We start from the raw sequence: 17,727 nt of genomic DNA, 5'->3' as shown, positions 1-17,727 counted from the left end.
ATCTATACATTTTCAAACATGTAACGACATTCCCATAACACTTTCTGTATTATATATTATGATTTTTTAATTTTTTTTATGAAAATTTTTTCAGCGCAACTTCAAAAATAGGTAGCAGAATCAAGCCTAGTTTGGAAAACCCAGTTTCACTGCTTAGTTTCTTTGTAAATTTTAGATGTGTATTGATTGATATTGATGAAGCTCAATTAGCTCATGCACGTAATTCTATTCTGCTCATATTTCAATATTCCGTACTGATCTTCTGCAAACACCTAAAAATGAAAGGCGAGGATTTTATCTGAACAAAAAATATTGATAATGGAACTGTCGAAATTTAAAATGGAAGAAATAAACTTCAATAGATTAACCCGGCGAAAACACTTTAGTCACGCTAGATCATGCTAATAAAAATAAAACAAGCAAAGAACAAGTTAGTGACCACATCTCCTGCATCTAAATGAAGAATAAAGAGCAAGTCAAAGACTGGATAGAAACAATAATATGTATCTAAACCTATCTTGATTTGATAGTGTTCTTCATCTACGTCCTTCGACTTTGGAATCTAAAAGCAAACTCTACAAAAAGTTGATGGCGCAAGGAAAACACACACAAATACATCTGCCCTGTTTTTTATTATGTTTTTCATTTCTTCGTCTTGTGCATCTGAAAAAATACTAAAAAACACAAAGAAAAAGTTAACGACTGTATAAAAACAAGTTTGTATACCTTTGCCTTTTTTATAATTTCTCTCCTTGTGTGAAAGAAGGCTAAAAAAAGGTTTATGGTATGAAAAGGCAAAACAAACACATATCGCAGTCCTTGTATTCTTCTCATTTGTTACCATCGGTAATTGCAACAATAATTACTAATTACAAGTCACAACACCCTATTGAAGCTGAAGACCACTTCTTTTATGAGAAACAAGTGCTTGCAAAAGATCCGTGGAATATTTTGTCGAAATTGTACAGGTATTTACTAAATCACATTGTTAATTAAGTTTTAAGGTTTTGCAAAGATTTTCCTCACAATTCAAAATAGTTTTATCACGATATGAAACATGGCTAATCATCAAAAATTCGTAATGCATGTTATCTGAGCTACTGAAGTTTAAAGAATTTATTGAAAGATTTAATTTTCAATAATTCGTACGTCACTGTTATAACTTTGAGCGATGTTAAAGCATTTTCCATTACAATGAAAGAGAAATTAACATTTACAGTTGATTAGATCCTGAAAGCTAAAATACAACACTGCCATTTTTTGATAACTGCATGTTAGTTGACTATTCAATGCTATAAACATAAAGCTAAACAATTGCAGCGCTCTGACTGCATGGTGCAATTGTTTGTAATCCTGAAATAAATATATTCTATATCAATCTTGGCTTCACTTCAATAATAGATGAATGATCCAAAAAGCTTCTTTAGAATGTTAACTGCATTTGTATTAACTACGATATAACATCGTCTGTCAGACCGATTTCTCGTGACGTAATTTGTTTATATTATAATGGGGCGGATGTAAAATTCTCCTATTATGTCTCAAGAAAAATTTTGCACCCAATCACTTTACGCGATTTTTTATTTTACCTCCTGAAATTTAAGTAATTTAAACAATTTAAAAACCATCCATTAAAAGACCGTTCACGCTCAAGAACCGAAGCAGTTTATGATCTAGAAATGATGTAGATTAATATTGAAAATTTAAAAACTGTAGTAAGTATCTTGCCAGAATATCATGTAAATGCTTGCCTGAATACACAAATTCTCGAGAAATTGGGGGGGCTGCAGCCCCCCCAGCCCACCCCCCCGTACGCCTATGTCGTCTGATGATAAGGCAGTTTTCGTCAGTTAATATTGAAGTAAATAACCACATTGTACTGCTTATATTCACTGAGTAAAAGATGTTTGTTCTTATTTCAAACATAGGCTACCTGTTAGAAATACACAATAAGCCATAAATATTGTGCTTGGCAACATGTACAATAATAATGAAAAAGTAAATTTACAAACGATATTTGGGTTTGTATTTTTTTGTTTGTTTTTGTATGTCAGTCCCATAGTTTATGTTGAGGATGGAGAAGGCATTTAGGGAGCTTTAAGTCGGATGCTGATCTCTATGACTTCAATTTATAGTATCTTGATGACGACTTTCTTGTCTAGAGATATATAGAAGTGACGTGAAACAAATGAAATTTATTTCAAAATATATTATTCTCTAATTGGAATTCGCACAATTAAGGATCCTGATGAGATCCTTAGTTCATGATGTTAGCTATTGTGAAATTTTGTTTATTTTGTACCAATTTTTCATATTTAGTTTGTCATTTCCAAATATATCACATCGATAAAACATTTGAACGTGTCGTTTTATTTTCTTCTATTCTGAAAAGCTCACGTTTTGGCTTAAACTGAATTCCTTAATTACATTTTACAGGATGTCTTTTGCTCAATAGAGCAGCTTTGACAAACAAAATGTCCTAACAAATACGCTTGTTGAAACTAAATATAGTAGTTTTTAATTGAAAAGTTTATTTTATCTTGTAATTTAGTTTTCAAAGGAACAATAAGATCAATTAGATAGATAGATAGATGATAGATAGATGATTTATTTCTTAAAACTGGCAGCCATATTGCTGATATACGTTTAAGATTACATATAATACATACATAAATAAATTAACTAAATTACATCTTCAATGAGTTATATGTTATAAAACTATTTCTAAAACGTTTGGTATTAAAATTAGTATTAAATGAGGATTGAGTCCTAAGTTCCATAGTTGAACGTTCTAAACGAGGAGGCAAATGTCATGAAGCTTATGTGAGGAATTGTCTTCTTAGTTTTGCCTCGGTTGTGTCATTATGTCCTAATTATCAACAAGCTCAACAAGAGGGCTTTAACACGTTTGTTATCATAAAATTATGCAGAGTAAGAAGTGTGGAAGAAAAAGAAATTAGGAATTAAATATAAGCAATATTAAATCACAGGTTGACAAAGGCCATATGTTTTAATGTTAAATTCACTGCATTATAATTTTCATATCTTTAAAAATTATTTGTTAGAAAATAATTTATGCAGGATCTAATGCACAAAATTTAAATATCATTATGATCAAAGCTTCTTATCGGCTATAAAGTTGCTGTATAAGTAGTTAAGGCAGTGACCAAGCAGCTTTTCTCATTTTGTAACACGTGCACAAAAAAGTGTGTGCTAACTATATTGTCACCAACTTCATTTAACCATGTGGGAACAATTTTGATATTATCCATTAACATTTAAAACGTTTTGGGCTTAAAACGAGCGAAAGTTCAGTGTAAGAATTTTAATCAGCATTTTGTCTCTCTATGCTTTGTGCTGATGATAATTTCATAATGTGAACCAGGGATTCATCTCCTTGCTCACGCTGGAGATTTCAGGTATCTAAGACTATTATAATATAAAGTGTAGTCTACCATGTAACATTTTCACCGAGACAGGTCAAATGAAAGCTGTAGCCACGGCGTGATGTGGTATTTTACTTTTCCCATGTCTGGCTAAATACGGTTTATTTTTGTTCTTGAAAAGTTTCTGGTGTAATGAAAGCAAATGTATATCAAAAGATATAGCTAAGAACTTAAATTTTGCAATTAACACATGAAACTTCATGAAGCATACTAGAACTTCACGAAACGTTTGAAACGTTTTTTTTCTCAATGCAGTACTTCTATATTAATATGTTTTAATTATATACTCAATTACACAACACAGCAAGATTGAAAGCACCAGTAATCAAAGCATTTCTAATTATATACTATAGAAATTTGATCAAGATATTGAAAACATGATAGTGAAAACAACTTAATAGAGCAATTATTTTTCTTTTCTATTCCATTTTACCACACTTACATGTAATACCAAGTAGCATCCATAAAGTAAGTAATGATGCGATAAGCGTAACAGGTAACTTCGCAGATGAGAGTTTAGGTTCGGCTTGTTTAGGTTCGAATTAGAGTTTGGCTTGCACTTTCCATGTGCTTTGTTGAGGCATTATTCAAATTTGCAACTGTATTGCTGGATATTGTGGAGCAAGCTGCTCCTATCCTCAAATTTGCCTTTCCTGAAGAGTTAAATATTTTGAAGGAGGACTGCTCATGTTTCTGGGTTTTAGATTGGCATTTCACGCTCGTATCTTGGAATTTTTTTAAGAGAAAATTTTCCACAGCGACAAAAATTTTTTGTCTAAACCGACTTCCAAACTTCCAGAAGATGAAACAGATGGGCTAAAGAAAATTTTCCAGATATTTTGTAGAAGATATTCCACCATCGGACTCATTTACATCAGAGGTTCAAACTGATTTTTATGATGCTAATGACGACGGTGCTCCGCCATTTACAAGTGAATTTGGAACACTGACATACGAGGATCCAGTTTATAATCGAATTAAAGAATTGCAATTAGCTGTAAAACTTATTCGAAAGGAAAAAGATGAATTAATAACATCTCACCTTGGTAAAATCGATGAACTAAACGCTCAAATAAATGCACTTCGTAATGAATCAACAAATTCATCTCAATATCAATCACAAGTTAGAGAATTGGAATCCGAGCTACGACATATCAAAGAAAAGAAAGATATTGAAGTACAAATTGGAACGAATTGAATGATCGTCAAGGTCAACTTAATGAAGCTAACCAGAAATTGCAAAGTTCACAAGTTCATCAAAATTCACTTCACAGTCAAATTGGAGAGTTGCATTCAGCAGTGCAAGTTCTTGAAAATGAAAAAGGTAACACAATAGCAACGTTGCAAGACCTTCAATCAGAAGTCAATGATCTTACTTCTGAGCAAGACAGCGTACAACAAGCTGAAGAAGAGAAAAACAATGTAGGAAAAACTCTTCGAGCATTAGAGCAAACTCATCAAGAAAAACTAAATGAATTGACTCTAGCATTACAAAGACCAGAAACCAAAGAATTTGAAATTTAAGCTGTACCCGCTACAAGATATATTCATGTTCAAACCGACGAGGAACTCCTTTCCGCACAACTCACGCATTTTCAAAATAATGTCAAAGCTTGGGAATTGAAATTGGAAAAGGTTTAACAAAAGAAAGCTGAGGCTGCACTAACATCGGGTGAATTGCTTGCGGAAAGTGAAGCTAAGATCAAAGATCTTGCTTTGAAATTGAACGAAACTCAACTGAAATTGGGAAATGCTGGCAATAGTGAAAGTGTCGACAGGTATAAGAATCGTATCATAAAAATCGAGGCAATGTTGGAAGAAAAACGTGAAAAATAGTAGGTTTATGTCAACAACTTGCGATACAAGAATTTGGGAAAAAAGATGCCGAAAGTCGACTTGTATTGCTGACAACCAACAGAGATAAACTTAAAAGTGATTCAATCACAACACAAACTTCTCTGGATTTGCAGAAATCTTCACGTCGAACTACCCAATTCGAATTGGATCGTGTAAAAGCAGATCATGGTCGAGCGGTTTCGAGAGAAAGCAAAGTGCAAGACAGAGTCAACGAACTTCAAATAGCTTTAGAAGATTCAAAATTAAGGGAATCCCAGTTGAAATTAAAAATTAAAAGATCTGACGGTAATGAACTTGTAGCTTAAAAAAATGATCTTGAAGCTGAAAAAGATAAGAGCAATGCAATCGATGAAAAGTTGTCGAAAGCATTGGCGACCATTGAGAATTCTGAACGACAAATTCGTGAATATGAATGGAAAATATCCGGTTTGGAGAGCACATTGAAAAATTTGCATGAAAAGACATTGTTTTGGAAAAACAAAGCAAATCTTTGCTGGAATCCAGAGAAAAACTGTCCAGTCTACTTTTAGCTTCAAAAGACAAGTTGGTTTGCAATACTTCAGATCTAAAAATGAAAAACGAAATGTACAATCAATCGTTGGAGCAAACATCTCAAATTATCGGAGACAAAGATCCTAATCTAGAGGGAAAAGATAGAGTTATTGCGAGTAACATTTAAAACATGTAAGTTTTAAAAAGGGCCTACTTTTTGTCTACCTTCTTTACTTGTATTTGGGGTTTTTTCCCAACACAAATATAATTTACGTTGACGTAACACGTTGAACATATCTTCGTTGGATATCGGTTTGCACGGCGTGTACGGGATTTTACTGAACTCCTTATTCTTATACATCTTCTTCTTCCTTTATTCTTTTCAATCGATATCGTTTTATAGGCTGCGATTTCATTTCATTCATTTGTTTTTTCATTTCCTGTAGCTCTTTTTCTAGTTTTTAATTTTTTCGTGTTCTTGCATCATATTATGTTGATGCACTTTCATATCCACTGAATTCTGAATGTTTGCATTCGCAAGTCTTGCATATTTATGAGCATCTTGCGCCGACGATCATACGGTATTGGTGTATTTCTTGTTGCAAAGGTGTGTATTGTTGTTGTTGTTGTTGTTGTTGTTGTTGTTGTCAAGGTCTACGTTTTCGTTTGCATTTTGTTCCTCTTCTTTTTCGGATTGTGAAGTAAGTGTACCAGGATCTAAATCCCCAAGAGTGTTTGGCATGCGATCTTTCAATTTTACTGCATAATTTTTAGGAATCGTGTGTGCCGGTGTTTGAACAACATAACCGGGCATAAGCAGCGGCTGATGTTCCAACTTATGATGAATTCCCAGTTGACTACGAAGAAGGTTAGTCCGTGAAAAATCTTCTTTTGTAGGAGCGTTATAATACTTTTTTTGGCCATTGCAATTGTCTCTGAATACTGATTGTTTTAAGCGAAACGTTTCGCTTTTTAAAGGATCGCTTGCTTCAAAATACCGTCAATGAGTAACATATCCGTTTTTGTCGTTGTGATCAGTTTCGCATCACGATTGATAAACTTGAAATGAGTTCCTAGGGAAATAGCCGACGTGGTCGGTCTTAAACGGACATCGAAAGTTCTGGGTTCGTTTAATCTCGTGACGAAATAACTATAACCCGAATCTTGAAATCGCAAGAATTGTCGTTCGTTAACATCTCGTTCCACGTTTTTAATTTGTAGCGGTTAATAATATACTGTTTTATCGTAAAAGTTAATTTGTCATGTTATAATTCCCCTATGATGAATAATAAAAGCATGCGCGCTACATAGATATTTAAACCCATCTTGTATTATATCGTGAGCAGCGAAATGAAAATAATCATGCTTGTTGATGAACAGCGTGTTGGCCGTGTCCAAAATTCCCCTTTTTTAATACAGACTGTGACAGTGTAACTGTGCAGTATACAATTATACGATAATATAAAAAGTTTATATCGTTAAACATTGATAATTTCATTCATACTATTTGTGGTGAAACGTGAGGAAACATACTCCGGCAGTGTCACAGGAATTCCCCACACACACTAAAAACTTTATAACTTTTATCTCGAAAAATGGTGCAACTTTTTCAAAACCAAGAACATAGTCGACAGAATATGACAAAATGTATGCACAGCTACTTAACTTGTCGGATATCTTAGATCGCCTGTGATCTTGGTTTTCGAAAAAGTTGCACCATTTTTGTGATAAAAGTTAAAATTTTTAGAGGTGGCTAAATTTCCAAAGAGGGGGAGCCTGGAGGGGATGAAAAATTTCCTGGGATACTTGGCTTGAAGGGCTAACTCTTCCTTGACGTTTTATTCGATACAGGATTGATGACACGGAACAAAATTTGTCATTGTTTTCGAAAATATAATAAAGTTGAACGAGAATAAAAAAATTGGCTACATTCAACATATATCTACTACACGTCAAAAATGGCTTTATTCATGACGTCACAGGAATCATTATTCGTGTATTCTAAATATTTGAATGCAGGAAAAGACAAATTTTGAAAAAAAATTGAAGAATTTGTGCGCCAAAGTTAGCGCCTTGAAAGCTCGACTACATAAAATAACAAGGCTTGTGACTTTATTTGTTGTTAAATAATAAATTACTGATTGTTTTATTGTGTTTCAGCGTGTTTTTCTGCTGATGATCACACCTCGCTTTATGGCCACTGTTGTATTTATAATTTACGACTGGCTCTGCATGATTTCTAAGAAAAAGTCGGTTCTGAATTGTAAACTAGATCATGGTTTTGGTAATGCTTTGTCGTCGATCGCAACGTGGCTTTTGATGTTCATCTTGTCATCGCTATGCTTATCGTATTATTTGTAAACGATGATGATTTCAATTTGAAAAAAGGAAAATGGAAAAATATTTATAAGAAAGGCTCTTTTTTTTCTTTGTCATTCCTAATGATACTGACATCAGTGTTTTACATAATGCGTACAGCTTCTGGAATAAGAGTTTTTGAGTCTTTACTTTTTGTTTTTTTGGTTCCAATTAATACTCATTAGTGTTGTAAATTTTGTACCTCGCATTTTGCCACAAAACCGGAAGAATTGAAGAAGGTGGAGAGGAGAGAGAACGTGGTGAAGGTAGAGCAATTACAGAATGTCGAGCAAATGAAGAAGGAAGAGAAGGTGGAGCAAATGAAATACGTCAAGGTGGTGAAGTTCCTCTAATTTGGTTCTATTGGCCTGCACTCTTAATCTACCTCATCGAAGTATTAGTCAAGTTTACATCTGTATTACTGGATATTGTGGAAGAGCTTGCACCACTCGTCCAAAATTCTTTCCCCGATGAATAAAACGAATTTAACGGAGTAATTCTCATTTTTTTGGTTTTCAGATTGGCATTTCACGTTCATATATTAGGATTTTTTTACGATAAAATTTTCCAAGGACACAAAAATCTGTTGTCTGAACCGTCTTCCCGGCTTGAAGAAGAGTGAAACAATTTAAAACATGTGAAACGGGTGTAGGTACTGGTAGAGCAGCAAAATAACACATCAAGCGTAATAAATGCTTCATGTAGCAACTTCACTAGAGAACTGAACATTTACCCTGAAATATGGAAGCTATCATTTCTCAAAAATATATTGTTGCAATGACTTTTACCTAATGAAAATGTAATTTTCTTTCCAAGAAATATATATCATCACAAAACGTATCTTAATTAATAAGCACTCAATTTTAACATCAATATATCATGTGCAGATTATGCACAAGACTATAACAACACTAGTGACAAAACATAATATGTAAGATTTGTGTCAACAAACAAAGCTTCCTCCTGTTTGACTGAAAACCATTTTTACCTAGGTTTTATTGAGCTTGGCCAACTTATGGCATCAAAATCGCAAAATGCAAAAACTCTATATGGAAAACTCTTTAGCAGCCATTTTACAAATAAATTTTCGGAAAAAAGCTTTTTACGGGATGAACTTTTCCGAAATTCTTCGAGAACTGAACTTATGGTTCTAATCAGAGCACGCGAACACGTTTTACTAACGGCATAGCCCGGACGTATTTCTGAAGTATTAGATTGGATTTCTATACTTTAATAATCATTGACTAAAGTATAGAGGACATACAGTGGTCAAACGTTTGAATCTTTCAAGCGATGCTTATTTTATCACGCATGTGATTACCACAAGTCAATAACAGCTAGATAATTAGATTTTCTGACCAATACAAACAAATATTGTTGATCAAATTAAATATACAGCAGCAGCAAGTTACATAGCGAAATAATCCCACATTCCTACTGTTTCTTTCGTAAGCAGTAGGCTTTAAGAATCAGTTTGTTCATTTTGGATTATATAACGTCTTTTTTACAAAATTGGAAGGCTGTCAATTTTGTTTCTCGGTCATATCTTACACCATACAGGGTGCAGAGTTAAAAAACTTATCATGACTATCAAATCATCCTAATTGATAAAAGTATTTAATCGACGTAGGATTTTTACCAATGACAGAAACTACTGAACAATACCAACGAATGATGGACTAACAAATAAATATATGTGTCAAACAAACTGGAAAGTTTTGAAAGTAACATTCAGAATTTAAAGTTTATTTGATTTTCAACATTACAGGTTTTCAGTCAAACCATCGTCAGTCAACACCATCATCAAAAGTCCATTCAGGACTTCGCAAACTTGGACGATCTACATTTTAAAGATGTAACGATACAACAGTATAGGAATATACAGTAGGTCCACTTCGTGTGCAATTTAATGCTGTATATTTACTTAGATTACTGGCTGACGTCAGCCATTTCATCATTCGTATTGGTCAAGAAAAGCATTTGACTGGCTGTCACAATAGTAATCACGTTCTTAACAAGATAAACAAAAAAATTCAATTAAGCGGCTCTACTGTATATTCACTATACTGTGACGACACTCCATAACGCTTTCATTTAATATATACTTTTATTGTTGAATCATTATTAGCCATGAAATTTATGCAGCCTATTCCAAAATAAGTGGAAAAAGCCTAGTTTGGAACACTTTATTTCTTACTTTCGTTTTAAATTAAAGAGCTAGAGAACTCCTTAAACAGCTAGGCAAAATACATCTACAAAATTTTGTGTAGATGTGATGTGATTGCTTTTGATAAAGCGCATGTACGAGAATTAATTCTTTTCAAATTCTAAAGTTTTGTAAGATTTTAAAAAACCCCCCGAAGAATCAAAGATAAGTACTTTGTTTATCTTAACAAATAATAATGTTCACGAAAATGTCGACGTTTACGATACAAAAAATTGATCTCTGAGCTCACAGAAAGAAGTTGAACAACTTAGTGACAGTATACAGGAAAAACAAATACCTCGGTCTTTTTTTACATCATCGGCATCTCCTGCATCTAAATGATTACAAAAGAACAAGTTCATGACAGGCTGAAAACAATCATATGCATGCACCTCTATCTGTCTCTTTTTGATCATGTTCTTCATCGTCGCTCCTCGTATTTGAAATCAAACACTAAAAGTTGTTAATGACTTCAAAATACACACATCTCTGCCTTGTTTTTGATTCTATTCTTCCTCTTCGACTTTTGCATCTGAAAAAAAAACAAAGAACATGTTAATGACATCATGAAAACAAGTTAATATACTTTGAGTTACGACAAATTAAGTTCAGTGCTTGCAGAAGATATGTAGAGGTACGCACAGAATCACATAGCAAGTTAATTTTAAGATTTTGCAAGGTTTTTAAGATTCCCGATGGTTCTATCATGACATACAACATGGCTATCCACCGTTATCCATGTTATCTGAGCAATTGTCCGAAAGTCAAAACATAGACTGAAACAGGGGCGGATCTAGGATTTTTCAAACATCAGTCATGGAACGCCTGAGGCGTTCCCCACCTAGGAGGTCCTTACTCCCACGGAAAGTTTTGAATTTCAAAGCCTCGGAAATGCCATTTTCAGCATTTTAGAGCAATACAAAATGTTTTTTGTGGCATGGTTTTTGCGTAAAAACAACACATTTTGCTTACGATATTTTATAAAAAAACTGTGAAGTGAATAATACTTGAATGTTTTGCAAAATGTTAAGGCTTATTATCATGCCAAATATAAGGCATGCCTAGGAACATAAAATTTACTTTACAATAATGCTTTTCCAAAAAAAAAAATTGTCTTTAAAAATTTCTATCAAGTTGTCAGGCATAGACCCCTCTAGAGACCCCCATTCACACCTCTATGTAATGAGTTAAGTTAGAAATTAGGTACTACAAGGGACAGTTCATAGATGTAGAAAAGCTGAGACATTAAACATGCAAGTTTATTGTAACCCTTTACCCATCTCCACATACAGTGCAAGCTAATTCACCTTTTGAGAAAAAACTCAAAATTTTTTTCTGCCTAAGATTAAACTAAAATTATCAGAGTGAAAATTTGCAATTAAGAACAGCTTAATGCATTAATGTTAACATACCTTTAATCATATAATTACATGAATGTTGAAATTGGTTCATGTGTCATGCTTACTGGTTACGATAATTATGTTTTCGTAGAATCAAAACTAGCTAAATGTAAATCTGAAATAATTTAGTTTAGAAATTATAATGATCATCAGAAAAATTACCTAGTGGTTATGAAAAATACTTTGCCTTTTTGCCAAATTTCAAGGTTTATCTGCATACATAGGAACACATTTTTACTTTATGGAAAATGTTTTTCCTTCATCGACATCCCTTAGGAATTTATGGCAAACAATCTGGTATGAGCCGTAGATCAACACACCTTGACATCTCTACATGAGGTGTTCAGTTAGAAAAGGGGACAGTATGTGACATGGGACAACATTTCATGTATGTGAAATACTCAGGTTTAATACCATTCCAGTCAAATTGTCAAAATAAAAAGCTTCATGGATGAAAAAGACTCATAATCACAGGTTATAGTAAACAGCTTCTCGTTTAATCAATATTAGTTTTCTCATGTCTTAAACAATGTGTAGTATTACTGTGCAATGATTGAATGATTGATCAATGATTATACACTGAAAAGCCCCAAACATTTGTTTATAATAAGGTAAATAATAGCATAGCACCTTATGGCAACAGATTTTTCGTCCATTGAAATACAATTGAAGGAATATAGGCCAAGACTCCTCAAGCACTAAAGAAATCATAGCTAAAAGTCGTTCGGCAACAACAATTTTAGAAGGATCAATCTGCTTACCATACGCCACATTAACATAAATCGCATCACGTACTCGCATAAATTGACTTTGATATTTTACATTCATGCATACACTTCACTTGTCCTTTACTTACGATTTTGGATGTAAATTTCTGCTGAGAAAACTCTAAACAATGATAGCTTGCTTTTGAACATCAATGACTGAAATGTCTCTTGCGAGATCGTCTTTGCCAAGCATTTACAATTCATCCATAAATTTTTCACCCTCTTGAAAAAATTCACAGCCTGAACAGCAGCATTCATGTCAATATATGAATTTGTAAAAGGTTTCCCTAAATTCCATCTGATTGTAGTTTCTATATTGCATTAGAAAATTACTATGAAACGTTCAAACATTCAATTCGAGATTATTCCAGATCGTCCACTAATCTGGTTATTGACCAATGGAATGGCTTAAATAAGCGTTCTTGAACTCCGTTATCGGTCGAGTCAGTCGAGCCACCCCGCTTATCAGTCAGCCAGTTAATATAATTCCAAATATGTTAAAATCTACTGATCTGTTTATTAAGGTGGTATTTATTATAAGTTTTCTTAAATAAAACAAAATTTTGAACGATGAAATCGAAACGATTACAGAACGAAAATTTAATGATCAAAAAATTGTAATCATTAAATTTGATAATTTTTGAACTATAAAACATCAGTCGCGTGAGTGGTTTGACATACCCTAGATCCGCCCCTGTACTGAAAGATTTCAATTTGAAGGCTTTGCATGAACATCACTGTCAGGGATATATTGATATTGCTAATTGGGTGAAGGGGTTCTTAATCATAGATGCATGTTATGATCAGTAGATAACAATACATTTCAGAAGAATTTAATACAGCATACCATGCATATATGAATTAGAGCCCCCCCCCCTCCAATTAGCGATTGCAATACATCCCTGATCACTGTCATAACATCCCTCATTACTCTGCATGTTGAAAGTTATGTTAAATTTCCGAATGCAGAAAAGCTTTTATGGTAATAAAGATCTGAAATTATTGCAGGTCCTGGCAATACTTTATGCAGCCGTGAGGGGTAGTGAAACTATCACAATATGTTTAATTTCTAAGGGTCGTCTTATTTAAACAACCTGTATATCTGTGCGAAATTATATTTACACCCTATACTGTAATGATATTTTCATACACGTGATTCAATGATGGAGAGAAGAGTAATCAGTTACTCGCTTAGGAACGTATTGTGCTGTGAAAACTAGTGCATCAAAACTACTGATGTGGTAGAAGAGAGGATGACAACAACTTGAAACACGTTGAAAGAATGATCGTTGATGTCATACCAGCATGCTAGTTGATTTTTATGTTTAACATGGTACGTGCAAGAAAAGGTCGTAAAGACATTTCTGATAAGTAACAATCTTTTCAATTGTAGCAATGTTTCATCAAATTTAAGCTATCTATCCTCTTGACCAAGTTAATTATTTACAAGAGAATGTTCATAGATTATATGCGCTTAAACTAACTAAAATAGGTTTGACAAAAACCTAAAGGAGACAGACATAAAAATTTTCCAACTAAAATTTCAAATTTCATTCTTTCTATCTTTGCAAAGTTGGCAAATTTCATTCTTTCTATCTTGGCAAAAAAATTTGCGAAGAGTCTCTGCCACTTTTGTCTAAAAGTATCCGACTTTCTCCAATTTTTGAAAAAAATCAAAGGGAGGGCAGCTTTCGTCTCTGCTGCCGTGCCCTATCAGCCTATGGAACCGTCAAGTCACGTAACAATTATATGTTAAGTCAAAATTAAAACAAATTATCAAGCAGTTCAAACTATAGCTAAATTGAGATAGTTTCTTCATACCTACATGTAGCAATAGCATTTTTCTAAATTTAGATGCTTTAATGCATCGTTTAGTCCAAAGACTAAATAAATTGTTTCATCATCTCGTTCATGCGCGCAAACTCCGTACCCAAAAGCTATTTGACATTCCGTGACTTTATCGAAGAAATATATTAACACTCCGGAATCTCCCTCTTTCAGAAAAGGACGTACGCATTTAATGGCGATAACGTTCTTAAATATAAAACGATCAGTTTCTGGGCATGTAAGCGTAAAGGCGATATCCAAAATCTCTCCTGTTGCGCCACCATCATATTTTGTAACACTGGCTCCTCCTTTTCTTAGTTGATCTGCAACTCTTTTCCGTAATTCTTTCCAATCAGGCTCCTCGATGGTAAAATGGTCGCAAGAAATCATTTCTTCGTCAATAACTTCAATGGCCATAATGTCAGTGTTTTCGTTAAATGATTGACGACAAGGAGATCCAAGTTTTATTTCGTCATCCATTAAAGGAAGATAATAATATTCGTTCTCGTCTGTTATTTCTCCTGTAGAAATTGTCTCGTATATTTGCTTTATTTCTTTCCAGTCCTCGGAAAAATTAAATTCGTAACCAGCTACTCGTCGGTCAGTAATACAGCTAGTGTGGAAGCAAGTCAAGGCGTAATGTTTGCTTTCATCTATACAAAACATTGTGACTGTACCTTTTGCTCTTGTTTCACATTCATCGTCAATTTTTCCTGTCAAAGGATTAAAACTGTTCTCTTTTTTTACTACTTCTAGGTCTGATAACCATCGAAATCGCGATTTCTTTGGTTCTGGTTCAAATTCAAAGTAAGGAGAAGCTTTCCATCTAAAAGTTTCATCAATTTCTTTTCTTAATGCATCTTCATCATTTTTTCTTTCAGCTGCCACTGTCACATACAAAGAAAGACGAGGTTTCCATCGTACACCATATCCACCACGAATCCAAGAAAAACTACAAATATGTCATTTAATAAGTTAGCCACAATACACACAACACGTATTATTCGGATTAATTTAACAAAATCTCCACTCATTTCATGTAAATATTAAAATCACACTAATTACACAATACAAAAAAGTTGTTCAGAGGTGAATGCTAGCGTTTAATCATTTTGTTGATGATGTTATTACAGAAATTTGCCACTTGATTTGTAGTTTAACCCTATATTAACCCTTGTAGCAAATATGCTACATTGGGCAACACTAAAGAATTCCTACAAATTTTGCAATATTTTTTAACTTTATTCACCAGTGTAGATTTTTGCTACATGTTTGATGCTAATTTATATTAATAAAGCATGTAACCCCCAGCTACTATTTTTACAAATCAAACATGGCGGATCACGAAAGAAGGCATGCGACAATTTGAGGCAATTTTAATTGCATTTACTGTTTTGAAATATGATGATTTGTTCCAAAACCTTTGATATTTTCAAACAAGGGCCTTCTCTAGACATTTTGTTTCATCTTTTGTTCTGAATAAATGCATCTTTATGTTCATAATTTTTCAATGAAAATCCTTGTTCCAAATCTGCTACATTGGTCAATAATTGATAAAACGAACTACATGAAGTATTTATTGTAAGTTGAGTTTTTGTTAAATTTATTGAAATATTGCCTATTTAAAATCAATCTTATGATACTTTTAACATATTAACTACTGTATAGAATGAAATTTCATACTATGGCTATGGTTTGTTCTAAATATTAGTTGATACATTTTATAAATGTATTGATCCATATATGTTTTTTTAGATGTCAAATCGCTTTGAAGATATAAGTGAGATCATTGATTATGTTATTGGTTCAGAGAGTGAGTTGAGTGATTTATCTAGTGATGATGAAGTAGATGAATGGCAACCACCTGGTGATGACAGCCAAGTTGCCAAACAACATGATGATAACATGGATATCCCGGCTACCATTCCTGATGATGAGGGTACAAGCATTGATCATCGTGCTACAGTTTCTGAAGAAGTGCCCCATGGCTCAACTGCAAGAAGAAAAGAAAAACCAAAAAATTTATATAAGTTTGACAAGCGAAGAGCATTTGTTCCACCTTCAAATCTTGAATTCACAGATGCACCACTTCAACCTGAACCCAAAGATGACAGTCCCTACAACTACTTCAAATATTTTGTGACCAGCAACATGTTTGAATATTTGGCTGAAGAATCAATCATTATGCCCATCAAAAGCAGGGTTTTCACTACAAGCATCAGCATGTGAACTTGAAACATTTGTGGGTCTGTTTTTTCATATGGGATTGGTGCAAATGCCTGCTGTTGGTTGCTATTGGGAAACATACATCCATTATAATCCAATAGCTGATGTGATGTCAAGACAGCGGTTTCAAAAGCTTGCTTCCTATATGCACATTGCTAACAACCTAACAGTAACGGAGGAAAATAAGAATGATAAAGTCTGGAAGATAAGGCGATGGTGTGATGATTTAAATTCAAACTTTTTTGAAAGTTAGTCCATCTGAAAACCAATGCATTGATGAAGTTATGGTTGCTTTCAAGGGAAGATCAATACTAAAGCAATATCTTCCAAAGAAGCCAAGAAAATGGGGATTCAAGCTTTGGGCTCGATGTTCATCAACAGGGTTTTTTACATGTTTTTGATATTTACCAAGGAAAGAATGCCAGAACTGAAGAAGAAAGTAGTGTCTCTGGATGTGGATTGGGTGGAAATGTTGTTTTGAAGTTGTGTTCAACTCTTCCAACAGAAAGAAACTTCAAAGTCTTTGCTGACAATTTTTTCTCCAATTTTGAAATGGTTGCTGAACTAGAAAGAAGAGGATTACATTATGTTGGTACAATCAACAACAATCGTCTTCATGGGGCTCCTCTTAAATCAGAGAAAGAATTAAAAAAACAGGGGAGAGGGTCAGAGGACAGTGTTGTCGAGACAACAAGAAATCTCTCTTTGGTTCGATGGTATGATAACAAGTGTGTCACAATGATCTCCTCCTATATTGGTAATCAGGATGGTAATAATGTACAGAGATATGATAGGTCAAAGAAACAGCATATTAGTGTTAATCAACCATCGATTATTGCGGTTTACAACAAATCAATGGGAGGAGTTGACCTTATGGATATGCTGTGTTCGCTATACAAATATAAGCTTAGAAGCAAAAGGTGGTATATTTACATCTTTTATCATACTCTCACAATTGCACTGGTAAATGCATGGCTCCTATACAGAAGAGATTGCAAAATTCTTAATATCAGAGCAATGCCATTGAGAAAATTTCAAGCTATGGTTGCCTTTGCCCTGTGTAATGTAAACAAACCACAACGTGGACGTCGGTCAATAGAAAGTGCAAGAAAGAAGAGAAAAAAATCAGTAAATCCAGCACCAGTAGA

At 33.8% G+C, this 17,727-nt stretch overlaps 1 protein-coding gene across 2 annotated transcripts in view; it reads right to left on the bottom strand.

The window, feature by feature from the left end:
• Positions 1-17,727, bottom strand: part of LOC124441196 (nephrocystin-3-like) — an 86,340-nt gene that overhangs the window by 59,066 nt on the left and 9,547 nt on the right. For both annotated transcript variants that reach the window (XM_046991629.1, XM_046991628.1), the window contains exon 6: positions 15,031-15,305. In XM_046991629.1, coding sequence (XP_046847585.1) covers positions 15,031-15,305 — 275 coding nt within the window. The remainder of the gene's footprint in view (positions 1-15,030; positions 15,306-17,727) is intronic.

This window comes from Xenia sp. Carnegie-2017, unplaced genomic scaffold (genome assembly GCF_021976095.1).
Source record: "Xenia sp. Carnegie-2017 unplaced genomic scaffold, XeniaSp_v1 HiC_scaffold_20, whole genome shotgun sequence".
Classification (NCBI taxonomy): domain Eukaryota; kingdom Metazoa; phylum Cnidaria; class Anthozoa; order Malacalcyonacea; family Xeniidae; genus Xenia; species Xenia sp. Carnegie-2017.
This window is presented reverse-complemented; position numbering and strand designations above follow the sequence as displayed.